This window comes from Anastrepha obliqua, chromosome 5 (genome assembly GCF_027943255.1).
Source record: "Anastrepha obliqua isolate idAnaObli1 chromosome 5, idAnaObli1_1.0, whole genome shotgun sequence".
NCBI lineage: Eukaryota > Metazoa > Arthropoda > Insecta > Diptera > Tephritidae > Anastrepha > Anastrepha obliqua.
Window position 1 is genome coordinate 57772473 of NC_072896.1, and position 17130 is coordinate 57789602.

The following is a 17130-nucleotide window of genomic DNA, read 5'->3' on the forward strand; positions in this document are numbered from 1 at the left end:
AATTTCTCCTATACCATTTTTTTTTTAGTTTTTTATACCCACAAGTTGTGCTAGGTCTCCATCAAAGTATATTTAATTTTTTTTTGTCACACAGCCGGCCTAAATTAAATTAAATTATGAGCGGGTGTATGAAGTTAGGTTCTGTCCAAAATTAGGCGAATATTACTTGCTTAATATGTATATATACATATATATAGACAAAGAATAATATGTACAATTTCTGCTCAAGTTATTGTGCGCACGGATAGAGAAATAAACGACAAGAAAATAATCGACTCCTCTCAATATTCTGAGACGTTTTGTACATGGTGCGCGCGGGTCTAAATGTATATTACTAAAGTGTGCCTAATGTACATTAATAAGCGACTTAGCAAATCATAAAACGTGAATGTGACTCTAAGAGTTGTAGTAATATTAAAATATTACATATATAAATTTAAATATAAATAAAAATATATATAAAATTAATATATGAATGTCAGCTTTGTATTGTTTATTAATTCAAATCGGTTTCATATGTATATAAGAAAATTTAAATTACCTACCTGTTATAACTGCTAGAGCGCAGACGCAAGCAAAGGACGATATATCAATTCCTAAGCTATTGAGGCAATTACTAAATTCCAGGATATTTACCAGCCAATCTCCGAAGGCTCTTTCGCATTGAGTTTTGTGCAAAACCATGCCATTACAAAATATTAGTTTTGAGTCATTAGGTTGAGTGCGATATGATAATCTCAAAACAAACATTTCGAGGGAGGCAGATTGAAAAAGCAGTTCCTGGTCCGCCGCACACAAATCACGAAAGCCCGGTATTCTGTAGATAAATTGCTGTATCACATTTAATGAATTCTTAAGTATATTGTAAAACTGCAGGACATTTTCAGACTCGCTTACGATAAGTGGTGAGTTATTAAATATTGGTTCAAGATATGCCGCATAATCCAAACTAGATATATCTGGTGCTGTGTCCTTATGACCTTTAACCAACGCTGATATTAAAGATACATGATGAGATACTCCAAATGAATCAACATGTTTCTGTTTCGAGGGTAGCCTTCCGCGCCGACCCTTAAGTGAATCGGTTCGAACTACTTCTTTAACCATACCGACCATCAAACACTTTTGAAAACGACAAAATTGACACCTATTCCGTCGTCGCCTGTCAACAGGGCACGACTGATTTGCTAGGCAAACATATTTTGAGTTTTTTTGAACAGTACGTTTAAAAAATCCTTTGCAACCTTCGCAAGTCCTTACACCGTAGTGCTGGCAAACTGCTATATCTCCACACACTGCACATACTTGCAAATAATTCTGGGCGGTTTCTTTTTTCCGTATTCCATTATTATTATTATTGATTGATGAAATTGAAGGATAATAATGGCAAACATTTGGAAAAATTGACATTTGTTGTTACGCAATGACTTTTGTTGAAATACGTCGTAGGTTTTGAAATACATACAAATAAGCTATGAACTGTCAAAATGGCTTGATATTAGCCATAAAGAGTTAGTTATTGCAGTTTATCTTATTTCTCGTAAGCTGGCACAAATAATCGTCACCAAAAACATTTACGAAGACGGATCTGTAAGTAAAGACGAAATAAATGTGAAATGAAATTATGATTACAAGGTATCACCGGAATATTTATACACATAGGTATTTAAAAAAAACGTAAAAACGTTTATAAATAGTTTTATATATGAAAAACAAATCATATTCTATTTTTTTATTTTTTAACTGAAACTTTGTAATTAAAATATATGTATGCTACCCGCATCTGTCCGCCAAAAGACTTTTATTTAGTATATTCAATTTTTATTTCCATCCTCCACAACAAGAATCTTCACTGCAACAAACATGATTTTCTCTTCTTGTGCAATTTGAGAGTAAAAATGATAAGTGTTAAACCATTGAGCAAGTAATACCATTGAGTCACAGTTCCGAACAAAAATTATTTCGCATGTAGGCGCCAGTACCAGCATTTCCACTCAATTGTTGTCCGTCTCTTTTAAAGTAAGAGTATGAAAAGAAGAGTGTAGGCAAATCATCGTGTCGAGGTATAAAGGATACTACCGATGGCTTTGTTCGTATAAAAAGTAAAAGGAAAATAATAAATGAGACACAGTGCCCGACCCCATGTAAAAAGTGCACAAAAATAGGAAAATGGATGGATTTTGATAAAATTGTGTTCCTTAGGGGACTTTATGGTCGTGCCGTGCCATTTTCTTTTTGTGTGTACGAGCAAAGACAAGGATTCTCGCTTCTAAAATTTGCCCTTCCTCTTATTTTACCCGACCGACCGCATCTATATACCCGTTTACCAAAAATTTAGTCGCAATCACACACTAACCTTCTGCCATAGTAAATTTTAAGAGCTTCAGAACTCAAAAAGATAAGAGAAAACAGAAATATTGTTGGAATGTATTTGTTCTTTTTTTAATTATAATCTGGGTGACAATTTCGTATGCATGGCCTCCGTGGCTGCGAGTTACGTGGTCCAGTCGATCAATCCAATTTTGAGTTATTTTTCCAGAAAATCTTAATAAAAAATTTAAATGAGCCCAATCAGTAAAATTGCGACGCAAACGATGGTCATTTGGCTGTATATTTTTGGAGAGGTATTTTGTAGGAATGTAAGCCAGGATCCTTACGTTAAACTTTCCACGTAGTTGAGACAATTTTTTTTTTGGAAATATTCCCATCCATTGTTTCTAAATGTTTTTTTGCCCATAGAGTCATAAATAAACATTAGGACAAACTACAAACACCTCTATCTGATATGCCTTTCCAGGGTAAACAAAGTTTACCATACTGGAATTCAGCACATCAAACATCAAACTATCTGAAAGTATTGGTATTAACATTGGTGTTTGAAATCAACTGTGCTGCAAGTTTAATTATTTTGCGGGCTAAAAAGTGGTTTAAAATCTATAATTGTGTGATAATTTGAATATTTAGGTACCTATTCTTCTTACTGATAAATGCTTATCAAATACAAGTTTTTCACGCATCCAGTTTGGATGTACAGTGATGAATTAAAGTCTACATACGCCCCTATTTCCGTTGGTTTGAAATTCCGAAAAGTTTATTGAAAATTGTGTTAATACAGTTTTATTTTAAATCTTTTTATAATCACAAGAGAATGAAATTCCCAGCTTGTACACAGGGATGCTGTGTTGTGATTGGGTAACATAAAGTACTATTTTTTTCGTTCCTTCTATTGCGTTTGCTGCTTTACTAATATTGAATTTAGTTGTGATTAAGTGTCCCAAGCATTAAAAAGAAATATAGGGTGGGCCATGTAAAATTTGCGTTTTGAATCGGCTATATAAAAAAACTAATCAATATTTTTTCAAACTTTTCGTTTTATTTTGAAGATTGAACATGAACATTGTCATTTATGAATAAAAAATAATATCGTTCAAATGACTGCCCCGACTGGCTTTACGGTAGGCCATTCGATCAACCGAATTTTTCAGCACATTTTCGATTGTTTGGGCTCCAATTTCATGAATGGCAACTTCGATTTCGTGTTTTAAAGCATCAATCGCATCTGTCCTTAACGGCTCCCCACAAAAAATAGTCCAACGGGCTTAAATCACAGCTCCGAGGCGGTCAATTGATATCGGAATTCAAAAACGGTAGCCAAAAGTTCGAGTGTAACTTTGGCAGTGTGACAAGTTGCACCGTGCTGTTGAAACCAAATGTCATCCATGTCATCCTCTTCAATTTTTGAAAACAACTCGTTGAGTATGTCACGGTAACGCTCGCCATTTACTGTAACCGCGGCTCCTCGCTCATTTTCGAAAAAAAAATGGCCCGATGATGCCGCCAGAACAAAACCGCACCAAACAGTGACTCGTTGTGGATGCATTTGCTTCTCTACAGTAACGTGTGGATTTTCTGAGCCCCAAATCCGACAATTTAGCTTATTGACGTAGCCACCGATGTGAAAATCAGAAAAGAATAAGAAGACTCACCACTTTGGAAATAGGTTTTCAATATTTCCAATTTTGTTCAAGCGTATAGCGTCCTATTTCGTAAATTTCAAACCTTCAAGTAAATTATGAACACATTTGACCATTTATTTGTGTTACCATTCTCAAAAGAATAGGTGGTTCAAAAAGCAAACGCTATATGGCCCACCCTGTATCACTTGATGTAAGAAATTTGGTTATACAGCATAGAAAAAAGTCATATGGTGAAATTTCAAAAAATTTAAACTGGAGTCGATCAACAGTACGGATCATTTAAAAAAAATATTGGTCCTACCGAAAAAAACCGCGTACTGAAATTATTATTACCGATGAAATTATTTCGCAGATACATACATCAGTTTTATTCTCAAAGAAGTGGACAAAAATCCAAAAGTTAGTACTTCAAAATTAGCCGAACATATAGTAAACATATCAGAAAAGAGCAATTCAAAGAACTCTGAACAATAACGGTTTCCACAGTAGAACACCACGCGAAAAGCCTATAATTTCTGAAAAAAGCCCTTTCCTTGGAATGCGCAAGCCAATAAATAAAAGGGGATAGATTTTTAACTAAAAATTTTGTTTACGGATGAGTTAAAGCTGGCATCGGGAGAGCAACGCTGATTAAAATAGAATATTTTATATATATTAGTGCCATTAACTTTTGCATTTTTAAATACAGCTGCCCTCGTTCGCTTTATTTTCTAGTTGGAATATAAAGTGCACGGTGGAAGTATTGCAAGAGGAGTGTAGACTAGTACTACTACTAAGGATGGTAGTGTCGTTATTTACATTTATTAATTAGTTACTTCTACTAATTGTAGTTAAATTATAAACCTTAATTCGAAAGTTATGTTTTTACTTTGTTGTGTTCTTTAAGTTTAAAGTTGGGTGCAAGTTTATGTTTCTTTACTATTGGTTTTAAAATAAGTTTCTGAAAAATTCCATTCGATGTAAGTGATAATACTGATACTTTTCTGCATTATTAATGGGGATTTCTGAGTTTTTCTGTTACTACTGTTTTAATTTTCTGTGTTGGTGGCAAAACCACGCATTAAAAGAAGTAAATAATATTTAGTAATTATATACAAACTAATTGCTTAGGGAGTTTTATTGATTTCTTTGATTTTTTCATGGAATAAGTTTCTAAGAAAATAAAAACAAAAACGTCTAAATTTCTTGCCTGCCACTTTTAGGTGAAAAAAATTATAGTTGAAGTTAAGTTTTATAAATATGAATACCTACGGGCTTTTGTTGTAGGGAAATTTATTATGTACTACTTTCATCAATCAATTCTACTATTTTCTTCAATACCAAAGGATAAGGTAGCAAACGCAAAGTTAACAAGAGCTAAAAGAGCGAAACGATACTGAGAAAAACAGAAGTTAGACAAACAACGCTATGATGAATGCAAGGCAAAAGAGCAAGAAAGGTACACGTATTATCCCGAAAACTGATTACTTATTTACAATATGTAGGTACTCGTAAGGAGTAACAGTTTAAAAAATAGTTTGTAAAAATTCAAAAACACATTGTGTTTTTTTATTTTTTGAAATGCCTGAATATCGTAATTTTCACAAGGTTTCACGTAAGAAAACGATTTTTTGAGAATAAATTTAGCAATTTAAAAAAAAGAAAAAAAAAAACACCTGCCACTTGCATGGCAGTATTTGTATTTCTACAATGTTATAGTATTTAAATATTATTTTGCGTTGCCATGGCAGAATGGATTTGTACATGGTATCCTTCAGTAGGTACCGGCACGACACACATCAAATTATAAACTAAACTTCTTCTGAAAGCTTCTCAAGTGTGCAAACGGCATTGGGAAAGGGCTTACAGTTAATTTACTGCGCTCCATCCCGACTCTTACGCCCACGTTCGTTCGCTGTAGTCAATCTATGTAAAATATACCCTAACCAACCCGTGTTAAGCCATAAACCATGCCAGAATAGGGTGATCTTTAGTCGGGCAACAAAAAAAGTACTTCACCTATAGAGCTTCGCTGCGATTAGACGCAATGCGTAAAAGATATCTTCCCACCAGTATTGATACAAGGGGAAATTCTCATTAAATAATTGTGGCTAGACTGAGATGAATAAGTCAATTCCTCCATTTCACCATAATTTCTCACCCATCAATCAAGTCGAGTTACACTGCTTTTTCGATGCCTCCGAAAAATCTTATTTCACCACTATAGTGCGCATATCCAACATGATGGCATGGCAAAATCTCATCCCACTTATTCGTCACTGAAGGCAATGCCAGAACTTGTCAAACTAGTTGCCACTGTTCTAAGACATTTAGTTTTGAAAAACCGAAAATTATACCACCGCATACTTGGAAAACCTACGTGCCAAATCGCAGGACAAAAATAATGGGCCTTATTTGGTCAGCCAATTCGTCACACGTAACCAATACACATAAAGGGTATATTTTTTAGAGGTTAGGTTTTTAAGATGAAATAAAACGTATATAATTTAATGTTATGGCCAAGAATTTAGCTTTATTATAAAGATAAGGGTTTGCCATTATGTTTTAAAAATGATTTCGGGCAAGTGGCCGCCGCGGCTGGCTCGAATAAATTCCAGCCGAGAGGCCCAATTTTCTACCACTTTTTGCAGCAATTGGGACCGTATGTCAACAATAACGCGCCGAATATTCTCTTCCAAGACGTCAATCGTCTCGGGCTTATCTGCGTAGACAAGCGACTTCACATAGCCCCACAAGAAATAGTCCAGCGGTGTTATATCGCACGATCTTGGAGGCCACGCCACAGGTCCACGGCGCGAGATAATGCGCTCACCAAAAGTTTCCTTCAATAAATCGATTGTTGCGTTGGCTGTATGGCATGTAGCGCCGTCTTGTCGGAACCAAAGGTCGTCCACATCAACATCGTCCAATTCAGGCACGAAAAAGTCATTCATCATGGCTCTATAGCGCTCTCCATTGACTGTAACATTATGGCCGGCTTCATTTTTAAAGAAATATGGACCAATGATTCCCTCTGCCCATAGAGCACACCAAACAGTGACTTTTTGAGGATGTAACGGCGTCTCAGCAATGGCTTGTGGATTAAGTTCACTCCAAATGCGACAATTTTGCTTATTGACATCCCCATTCAACCAAAAGTAAGCTTCATCGCTGAACAAAAACCATTATTTTCGTAATAAATTTGCACGATTTGCAAACGTTGTTCAGGTGTAAGTCTATTCATTATGAAATGGCAAACCAAACTGAGCATAAATCAAGTGACAGCTGTCAAAAAGACAATCTACGAAAAAAGTAGTGCCAACTTGAAAGCCTAACCTTTAAAAAAACACCCTATACCTATTCGAACTATTTTTACTTTTCATGTGATTCCAAAGAATAACATTTTATGTCGATTCACCTCATTTCTACGGGCTCTAAGGGGTATGATAATATGACGATAATATTTAATCATAATTTTGAGATTTTAAAATATATTTCTGAGTTTTATCATATACATATGTACATATACGAGTATACTTGCAAGCAGAGCACTGCATAAAATGTGTACGTAAGCAGTGAAACTATAGAGCAAGGGAAACTATACCATAGGGCTGAAGAGATCAATATTCAAAGATCTGGTAGCGCAGGCCCAAAAGCTTGACGCAAAGCTAATTATTGGTTATTGTTAGACTCTACTTTTGCTTTTAAGTCCCTTATTAACAGACTGAGAGAAGTATGTAGATTGTATCAGGGTTACCCTAGTAATTTGTCCATCTGTTGTACCACAAACCATAGAAGGACTAGAAAAGACTGAGGGGAAACCTAATCCTAAGTAGTGCACGGTTGAGTTAGGTTAGCTTAGCCTAGTTGGCAATAAGCCACGCATAGACCTTTTGGTCCCTAGTGATACCGATACCTAGGAGACCGACCTCTATGAATACTAAAAGTAGACATCATGTAGGATGTCAATGCTTTTGGCGAATCTAAGCAGAGCTGGGAGATCTGCTTTTGTGACGTCCTCCAGACCCTCAAACAATGGGGCTCCGAGGCATTTAAAATGCGGTTTTAATAATGCCGGACAAACGCACAAAAGGTGTTCTAAAGTTTCCCCAACATCCTCTCAGCTTTTACTGCATTTGTCCGTGTTAGCAATTCCTATCTTGTGCGCATATACAGCCAATAGATTATGACCTGGCAGCATACCTATGCCAGTTCTGCAGTCTTTTCGCGAGAGCGTAAGAACGAATTAAGTCAGTTTTTTGTCGTTAGTTCTACACATAACTTTTACTGTTTTGCATGTGGTCAAATTAGTCCACCTAGCTTCCACTAGCTTTTTCATGTAGTCATCCATTTCGTTGTATATTGTATTTAGCGGTTTTGGTATGTCGTTCTTTTGTTCAAATGGTAGTCTAACAGCACTTTTTGCTATCTCATGTACTATTTCGTTTCCCATAATGCCTTTGTGTTTGCGGCTAGCCTTTCAACTTGCTTCGTTGAACATTTTTGGACTTAATACAATATGAGCTTTTTGCTTTTATTGCTGCTTGACTGTCCACGTATATATTAATTGTTGAGTTCTTCTTTGTTCTTGTGTAGGCTAACTCCGCGGCTTTCCCCACAGCAAAAACTTCCGCCTGGAAAATACTTCTGTAGTCTGTCAGCTTGATAGGCTGCCTTATCCCTAATTTTGAGCAGTAAATGCCCGCTCCCACTCCGTCTAAAGTTTTAGAGCCGTCTGTATAGATGGGAAAAGTTCTATGGCCAGGCTTCATGCCTTTGTGCCATTCCTCCTCTTCAATTGTAGTACGAAACCTTCTCTCCCAATTAAAGTGCGGGGTCATGTAGTCAGTGCAACCTGAGCTCCTCTTTCCTCCAGCAGCCACTAACCTCCTCGCGGATTTCGCTGCCAGAGTTTCCGCCATAAGGTCAAGGTTGGAGTGGTTTTCATCGGGACTTCCAGACTTCGTAAGATATTAGAAAGAAGTTCTCGAAATTGGGAGCTGCTATAGAAAAGTGATGGTACATTCACTACAACTAGTAAAGAGTCCTTAGGACTTTTACTTCACACTCATTTTTCAGACTCCTCAGACATTACTAGGCATGGCATGGAAGATACAGAACATTGTCGTGAAGTCAGAATAGACGCTATATCTGAGGACTGACTCTTATGGGTGATTGGAAGTTTCAAAATCTTTAAATCACCAGACCCGGATGGTATTTATCCAGTCAAACTGCAGAAATTCGCTGTATATTTAACACACTGGCTACTAGCAATCTTCAGAGTTAGCTTTCTTCACAGTCATATACCTCTTAAGTGGAGACAAGTCAAAATTATTTTCATTCCAAAAGCTAATAAAAGCTCACAAAGACACCGAAAGACTTAAGACTGATATCTCTTTCTTCTTTCCTTCTGAAAACTTTGGAGAGGGTGATAGAATTTGACTTAGCCTAAGCCTAACTATAGAAAAAAATCGTATCTCTATCGGGAAATCGGTAGAGACAGCTCTACATAACCTTATTTACGCGGCAGAGAGTTCATTGCACAAACAGGAATTTACTTAAGCTGCTTTTCTTGATATTGAAGGAGCCTTTAACAATGTAGAAGGGGAGGCAATCACTGATTTTGTGGTAGAACCGGGCTTGGTAGGATTCATTGGCAAAATGCTAAATAGCAGAATCATTGAAGTGAATATAGGATAATCGGTACTCAGAAGATTGGTGAGTTTAGGTACACCGCAAGGTGGAGTCCTCCCACCGTTTTTATAGAACGCAGTTGTAAATAAACTTCTGTTAATACTGGAATCGGTACGTTGTAAGGGGATAGCTTACGCCGATGATGTTGTTATTGCTGTCTCTGGTAAATTTGTATCTATATTAAGAGACCTAATACAAATGCTCTTTATGTGTTTTGCCTGGGTTGACTCCTAGACCAGGTTGCTTAGAAAACATAGAATCCCTCAGCTGAGTCCAATTATGCTCAAGGGAGAAGCTGTTGTGATTTTGGAAGGAACTAAGTACTTGGGACTAACCATAGATAGGAAATTGACTTAGAAGACAAGCATCCTAGAAAGAGTTAGAAAATCGAACCTAGCTTTTTATGTCTATAAGAGAGCTTTAGGTAAGACCTGGTGAATTAAAGCTAAGGTCGCTTATTGGTTGTATACTGCTGTCGTCAGACCCATTCTTCTATATGGAAATATTGTCTGGTAATGTGTTATGCAGAAAAAAAAATGTTATAATTTATTAAACAAAATGCAAAATCAGCGGAATTAGCAATATGTGGCGTCATGAAAACTACGCCATCCACCGCTTTAGACATCATGTTACATTTGCCACCCCTGGATCAATTCTGCAAACATTCAGCGGCCTGTTCCGCTTTAAGGCTCAGATCGAGCTCACAATGGAAGACTGTCACACATGGACATTCAACCATCTGAGACTCCTATATGGATATACCCAGTTATTGTGATTATCGCCCTCCCATCCTTTGCCTCGAAAGGAATTTCTCAGTGAAAATCCCTTCTATATTGGAATGGCTTGATGAAGATCCTTCACCCAACTCACCCGTTAAGATCTACACGGTCGGGTCTAAAGTGGATACCGGTGTAGGATCAGGGTTATATACGTGGAAATAAACGCTTTTCATGAAGCCTTAAGATGGTTGGAGATAAACAGAATATCATCGTAAGATATCTGCATTCTATGAGACACGCAAGCTGCCCTACGGGCTCGAGATGTATTCCAAATAACAGCAAGGAGTGTCTTACATTCTCGCCAATCTTTAAATGGGTTGGCTAAACAGTATCGTGTTATCTTATGCTGGGTTTTAGGGCACAGAGATATACCGGCATGCCAAACATAAATAATTTTATGGGGGTACCCCTCACAACTTGTAAGCTGCTTGTTATGGACGCACTAATTAATTCTGTAAATCAAAGATGGATTAGTGCCAATACCTGTGAAATTACTATGCAAACGTGGCGAAGGCTAAATTTACGGTTATCCAAGAATATTACAAAATTGAGTAGAGTTTAAATTAGGACCTTAGTAAGGGCCCTCACAGGACATTGTCTCATAGGAAATCGCGTAAAGATATTAGGCGTTTACAGGCATGATTTCTGTCGTAGCTGTAAGAATGAGAAGGAGTTGGAAACAATTCAGCACCTTTTTTGTACGTGCCCGGCTCTAGCCAAAAGCAGGAACCGATATTTAAGATCCCACGTCTTAATGAATATGGATGATCTATGCACTTTAAGTATCACCAACCTTTTACGTTTTGCCCAAAGCTCAGACTGGTTCAATCTGGAAGAGGAAATGTAGCCTTGGGGCTCACAATGGACCTATTTTATGTTCTAAGTGGTATCCCTGTGGCACCTATGTGCGATGCGGCTGTCAAACCTAACCTAACCTAATGCCCTAATGCCTATGTTTACAATCACCAATTGCGCAAGCATCACATCACACACACAGCGATTCTGTCAATTTCACTGAGAGCGAAATAGTAGTACGAAATGCACGCCGTCAATTTTCGCCCAATCAAGTCGCGGAAATAGTCTGACGGACGAACATATTGGAGAATGAAACTAAAATTACAAAATTAATTAATTTCATTTCTATTATTTCTCTTTATTACAAATATTTCATTAATAAAATATGTACGTACATGAATAAAAAATATTAATTTAGTCACCATAAAAATTAATTACTTAATATAATTCAATACTTAAAAATCAATTTTCATTAAATTAAAAATTAGAAGCTTAAGGGGTTATACGCAGTTATGACTTTCAACAAAATCGATTTTTTTTATTGCATTTTTGTAATGTACATATATTCAAAAGTATACGCACGAAATTTGAAGTAAATCTAAGCAATACTTTCGGAGTTATACCTAAATATGTAGAGATGCCTCGGCACGTTTTAAGGTAGGTATTGAAACTTTTAACGTGTTTTTTCAAAACAGCATTTTTTAAGTCGGTGTACACGATATCTCGAAAACGGCTTGTTTGATCGGTCAACCGTTTTAACTCAATCTTTAAAGATACATTTTCTAGTAATTAATCGTTCCTTTTGTAAATCTGATACTTATTTTCCATTTTATAATCAATTTACGGCCAAATTTTAACGTAAAAATCGAAATCATTTCTTTTAAAAGCTGCCATTTTGTGAAAATTCACTATTTTGATTAGCCGAACGATTAATTACTAGATAATCTAATATATTAACAAAATTTGTTTGGTTTTTTGATTTCAGATAATCCAATCCTGAGTTACGATGTACACCGTAAATCGTCTTTTTTTAAAGGAGGTTCCAGAAATCGCCTGCAGCGCGCTCTATAATCAACATTTTCATAAATAAAAAATTTTGTTATGTTCTTGAAGGATGCTTTTATAACCGCCAAAAATTTTCAAATTAAAATATTCTGAAGTTTCTTCAGGATAAATCCTTGACAACCCGTCTTTTATTTGCTTCATAACTGCGTATAACCCCTTAATGCATTTAAACATAATTTTTTGATTGAGTTGGACAAATACGCAAAAACCTAATGTCACAGCAGATAGTTCAATATCGCCGGACTAGTTTGTATACATGTGAAATAAATTTTAAATTTAAATAACATAATAACAACTATTTTGCTCTTCCTTAAAGATATTTTATATACACGCCTATTTAGACCTCACCAGTAACAAGAATGAATAAGTCGGCTTATTGACATTAGCATAATAATTTTTAAAATGTTAGTCGTTATCAAGATAAAAGCATTTCAAGTTCAAATTTAATGTTTCATTCTGTTCAAAATAGCGACTCATTGTCCTCCCACAAAACCGTGCTCAGAGTTAGTAAAATGAAAAATTATATACATTTATTTATTTATTTAAATTTAACTTATACAGCAATCTAAACGAAACAAATGAGTTGCGACAAATAATTCTAATTTCATTCTTGTACCAATAGTGATGGTATTTTAATTTAAAACGTATTACTTATGTGGCCATTACACTTAAATCAAAGTACAGTTTTAGCTAAAAAGGAAAATTAATACGTCTTCTTTCTTTCTATGTGTGGCATAGCGATGTTTGCTTCAACTTCATTTAGTTCGTTGCGCTACTGTTCAATAATCCTTTTAGTGGTAACATCGTGGTCGACACCTCTATCATAGACGAGGGGTAATATTCTACAGGTTCTACACTAGAACCTGACTTATTCCATTGCGTAGAATCAGCTGCTACGAGAACAAGAGACCAGACCGTATATAAATAGATAGGCATTCATCAGGAATCACCTTCCTGAACCCCCACCCCCAGTCTTTTGCTTTTTTCTATCAAGTTTTTTGTTCTTTGAAAATAATTAATTATTGACCGACTTCACCCATTTTCAATAAGAATCTATTTTGGATAAAGAGTAATTTGTGTAAAAAGTTTCATTGAAATTCATGGTGTAAAACATTCAGAAGTACCTGATGGCTGACATAACCGGGGTCATGACTGCGGTTTGTTTACGAAAAACTGAGATTGTGTTGGCGATGTACGATTAAAATATGTGACAAATGAGCGAGCAGGATTCTGGTGCCAAACCCCTGCTGACGTAGCAACCGAAGTTACTTGCTCATTTTCGTATTTGAATGAAATAAAATAATTTTTGCTCGAATTATAGTGCCCACGATCGGTCGAAAGATACTACAGTAGCAATATTCTAAACAGAACATCCAGTTTTTGGTCTGTTAGTGCTTTTTCTATCCTCGACAGAACTAGTTTCGTGAAATTGTTTCACCAACCTTTAAACTTTCGACTCATTTCGACAATTATTTCCGAAAAATAACTAATTTTGCGATATATTATTCTTAAAGATCGGCTATTTTAATAATAAGCTTAAATAATTTTTCACTCGTTGTTTTATTGAGTAAAATTGTACATATTCTACATGACAAATGCAAAGAAGATATACATACAAAAAGTACCTTCTAGGAATTATTCTCTACTGACATCTAGGCGTCACTTTTGAAATACCCTTTATTTCATTTGAAGTGCGCTAGTATTAAAATGATCTCGACTTTCTGCTCGCATCCAGTAAACCTTTCTTTTGTAATGATTGTACCGTGGGTAAGGCATATTTGAAGGAAAACACACTATTCCATTTCATAACAGAAATCTATTGTATAAGGCAAAATCAGCTGTTTTGATTAACAAATCGATACCGCAACCTAAACGACTACAATTTTGGCGTGGTTAACGCGTGAAAATAAGAATTAGAGGTTTGAATTAAAAGCTCCAGTGGAAGCTGCACATAAAAATTCGAGTTATAGCCTTCTACGCCTGTAAATCTATGTTCGGCAAAAAATGGGGTCGCAAGCCACGTGCCGTACTTTGAATGTACAACTTAGTGGTTCTGCCAATTTTGACATACATATGGTTGCCTAGTTTGGTGGGTAGCTCTTCAGACGGGCTACAACACCACTAAACTAGAGAGAGTGCAGAGAACTGCATGTGTGGGCATCACTGGTGCTTGTAAAATATGTCCCACTGCTGCGCTCAACGTTATTCTGCACTTACTTCCTGTGGGTCTGCAAGTTAAATATGTACATTGCTTCTCAGAGCGCTATTAGGTTGAAGGAGATTGGCCTCTGGAGACAATTTCCTGTAGGACATAATAGCATCTTGAAGCAAATCTCCCCTTCCTTCTCTGTTCTTCGCACTGATCTCTCCATCCGCAAATTGGGATTTAAGGGTTGTGCTAGGGCTATCTTTCTGAGCAGGCAAGACTGGAAGGAGGGGAGAGTCGGCACGGATACAGGTACCTCTGTTTTCACTGACGGATTCAAGATGGAATCTGGAGTGGGAACGGGGGTTTTCTCCAAATCAGCCAGCATTTCGGTCTCCTTTAAACTGCCGGAAACGAGCAGCGTTTTTCAAGCAGAGGTCTTCGCGATTCTGTAGGCATGAAAAACTCTTCGGGATCGCTGTTGGGAGGGAGACATTAATATTTTTTCCGATAGCCAAGCTGCGATCAAGGCCCTGTCGTCGCCGTATTGCAGCTCTCTTCTGGTGAACTCCTGTAAAGAGGAACTCAAACATCTTGATCGAGCGGAAAACATCTCCCTTATCTGGGTTCCTGGACAGAGAAATATAGAGGGAAATGAAATTTCCGACGAACTTGCCAGGAAGGGGTCGACAGAACCAGCTTCAGCTGTCCCCCTCTCGGTGTACCTTTTTCCGTTGTTAAAGGGAAACTACACAATTTCTTTCTAAAAAAAAGCGCAAGACAGATGGAGGTTTGTCGCATCGTGTGCTATTTCGAAAACACTATGGCCCCAATACGATAAAAACAGAACGCTTAATGTGATGGGAATCCCCCGCCATTCAATTTCCAAACTCATTGCGGTGTTCACTGGGTGATCGGTACTCATGCGGAGAAGCTTGGAGTTCCGTCCAACCCCTATTGCAGAAGCTGTGGGGATCCTGCAGAGAAAGAGACTGTTGAACACTTTATCTGCAAATGTCCGGCTCTGACGGCTAGGCGCTTGAGATTCCTTAGCGTGCCCTTTGGATATGACTTGGAGAAATTCTCCAGCCTAGATCCCTTTTCTCTCCTCCACTACATCAACAACACTGGATGGCTGTAAAAGGGTTTCTCTTCCCAAAAATTTTCCTTTGCACAGGTAGTGGTCCACATTATGGTATCAAAACGGCACGTAAGTGCTATTTGAAGTGTGCCTGTACTCTTGCCATTTTACCTACTTACCTACCTACCTACCTACCTTGAATTAAAACAGTGAAATTGCAAATCGAAAACTGCCTGCAAGTGATTCTGGCCATAATTTGGTAATCCTCTAATAAACCAGAAGGTAGTCCGGAATTCCGTTGTAATGAAGCCTTGTCCAAAGCGCGCAACCTAATTAAAACACTTTATGCCCAAGGTCCCTTAGGTGGGGCTTATCTCAAGACAGGACTCTTTGATCCCGGATTTACTGGGAAAAGCAGTTAACCCAAGCCTAGTTTTGCATAACATTCGTTTAAGAGAAGGAATATACCTGATCAAGAATGAGTTTCCAGAGCGAAGAACAAATGAAATTTTTATAAACAAAGATACACTGACCTCAACAGCAAAACGCAAAATAACACATGAAAACTATTTTCACTTTGAATCATTTCACATACATATATGTATATTTATTTAACACTCAGGTGTAAAATTAAAACATTTTTACGTTTGTGCCACGGAAACAATACATACATATATTTAAATTTATTTAAATAACGCAACTTAAAATTAGTATAACTTGCTTATCTAATTCAAATAAAAATAAACTTCAGGTAGTAAGATGCTTATTTTGGTATATACTGTACATATGTACACAAAAAGGTTGATCAAAAGCTATGAAATTAATTTTTGAGGATACTGACTAAGTGGTCTTGGCAGTCGAAAGTTCACTGCAGACTCTTGGAGACCAAAATTAGAGGCAAATTTCGACTGCCAATCAATCCCTCTTCATCCTTAAAATTAAGACCACAGTTTTGCAACACCTATATACGAAATAAATAATTTAAGACCAAAAAAACATATTGCATTAATCTAAAAAAAGGACTAAAAAACTGTGTATAAATTCACCCTTTTGGGTGTTTGGCCGAGCTCCTCCTCATATTTGTGGTGTGCGTCTTGATGTTGTTCCACAAATGGAGGGACCTACAGTTTCAAGCCTACTCCGAACGGCAGATATTTTTATGAGGCGCTTTTTCATAGCAGAAATACATTCGAAGGTTTGCCATTGCCTGTCAAGGGGCGACCGCTATTAGAAAAATCTTTTTCTTAATTTTGGTGTTTCACCGAGGTTCGAACCGAATTCCGAATGGTAGTCACGCACCAATCCATTCGGCTACGGCAGCCGCCGTTTGCATCCAGTAAATTGTTGAATACATCCTCGTTAGCCTTTAAACCCTCCCCAAATCTACCTATTACTTTCGCCATCACTGATCTTGGACACTTGCAGAGCTGCTAAAAAATGCAAAAACAATTAATATAATGCCATGTTTATATATTGAAAATTAATTACCTTAAAGCTGGTTGTTTCACGCTTCTATGATGTTTACACTTCTACTATTAAAAAAGAAATTTTATATAAAGTTCGAAAAAAATTACATTTATTGCATCGGCCTGCAAAAAGAGTTTCCCTCGTCGC

General features: G+C 36.8%; 1 protein-coding gene across 4 annotated transcripts in view; it reads right to left on the reverse strand.

Moving 5' to 3' along the window:
• LOC129248559 (probable nuclear hormone receptor HR38) overlaps positions 1–17130 on the reverse strand; it is a 41889-nt gene that overhangs the window by 20434 nt on the left and 4325 nt on the right. For 3 of the 4 annotated variants that reach the window (XM_054888154.1, XM_054888152.1, XM_054888153.1), the window contains one exon: positions 546–1588. In XM_054888154.1, coding sequence (XP_054744129.1) covers positions 546–1410 — 865 coding nt within the window. In that variant the 5' untranslated portion in view covers positions 1411–1588. The remainder of the gene's footprint in view (positions 1–545; positions 1589–17130) is intronic. The other variant, XM_054888155.1, reaches the window with a different exon arrangement.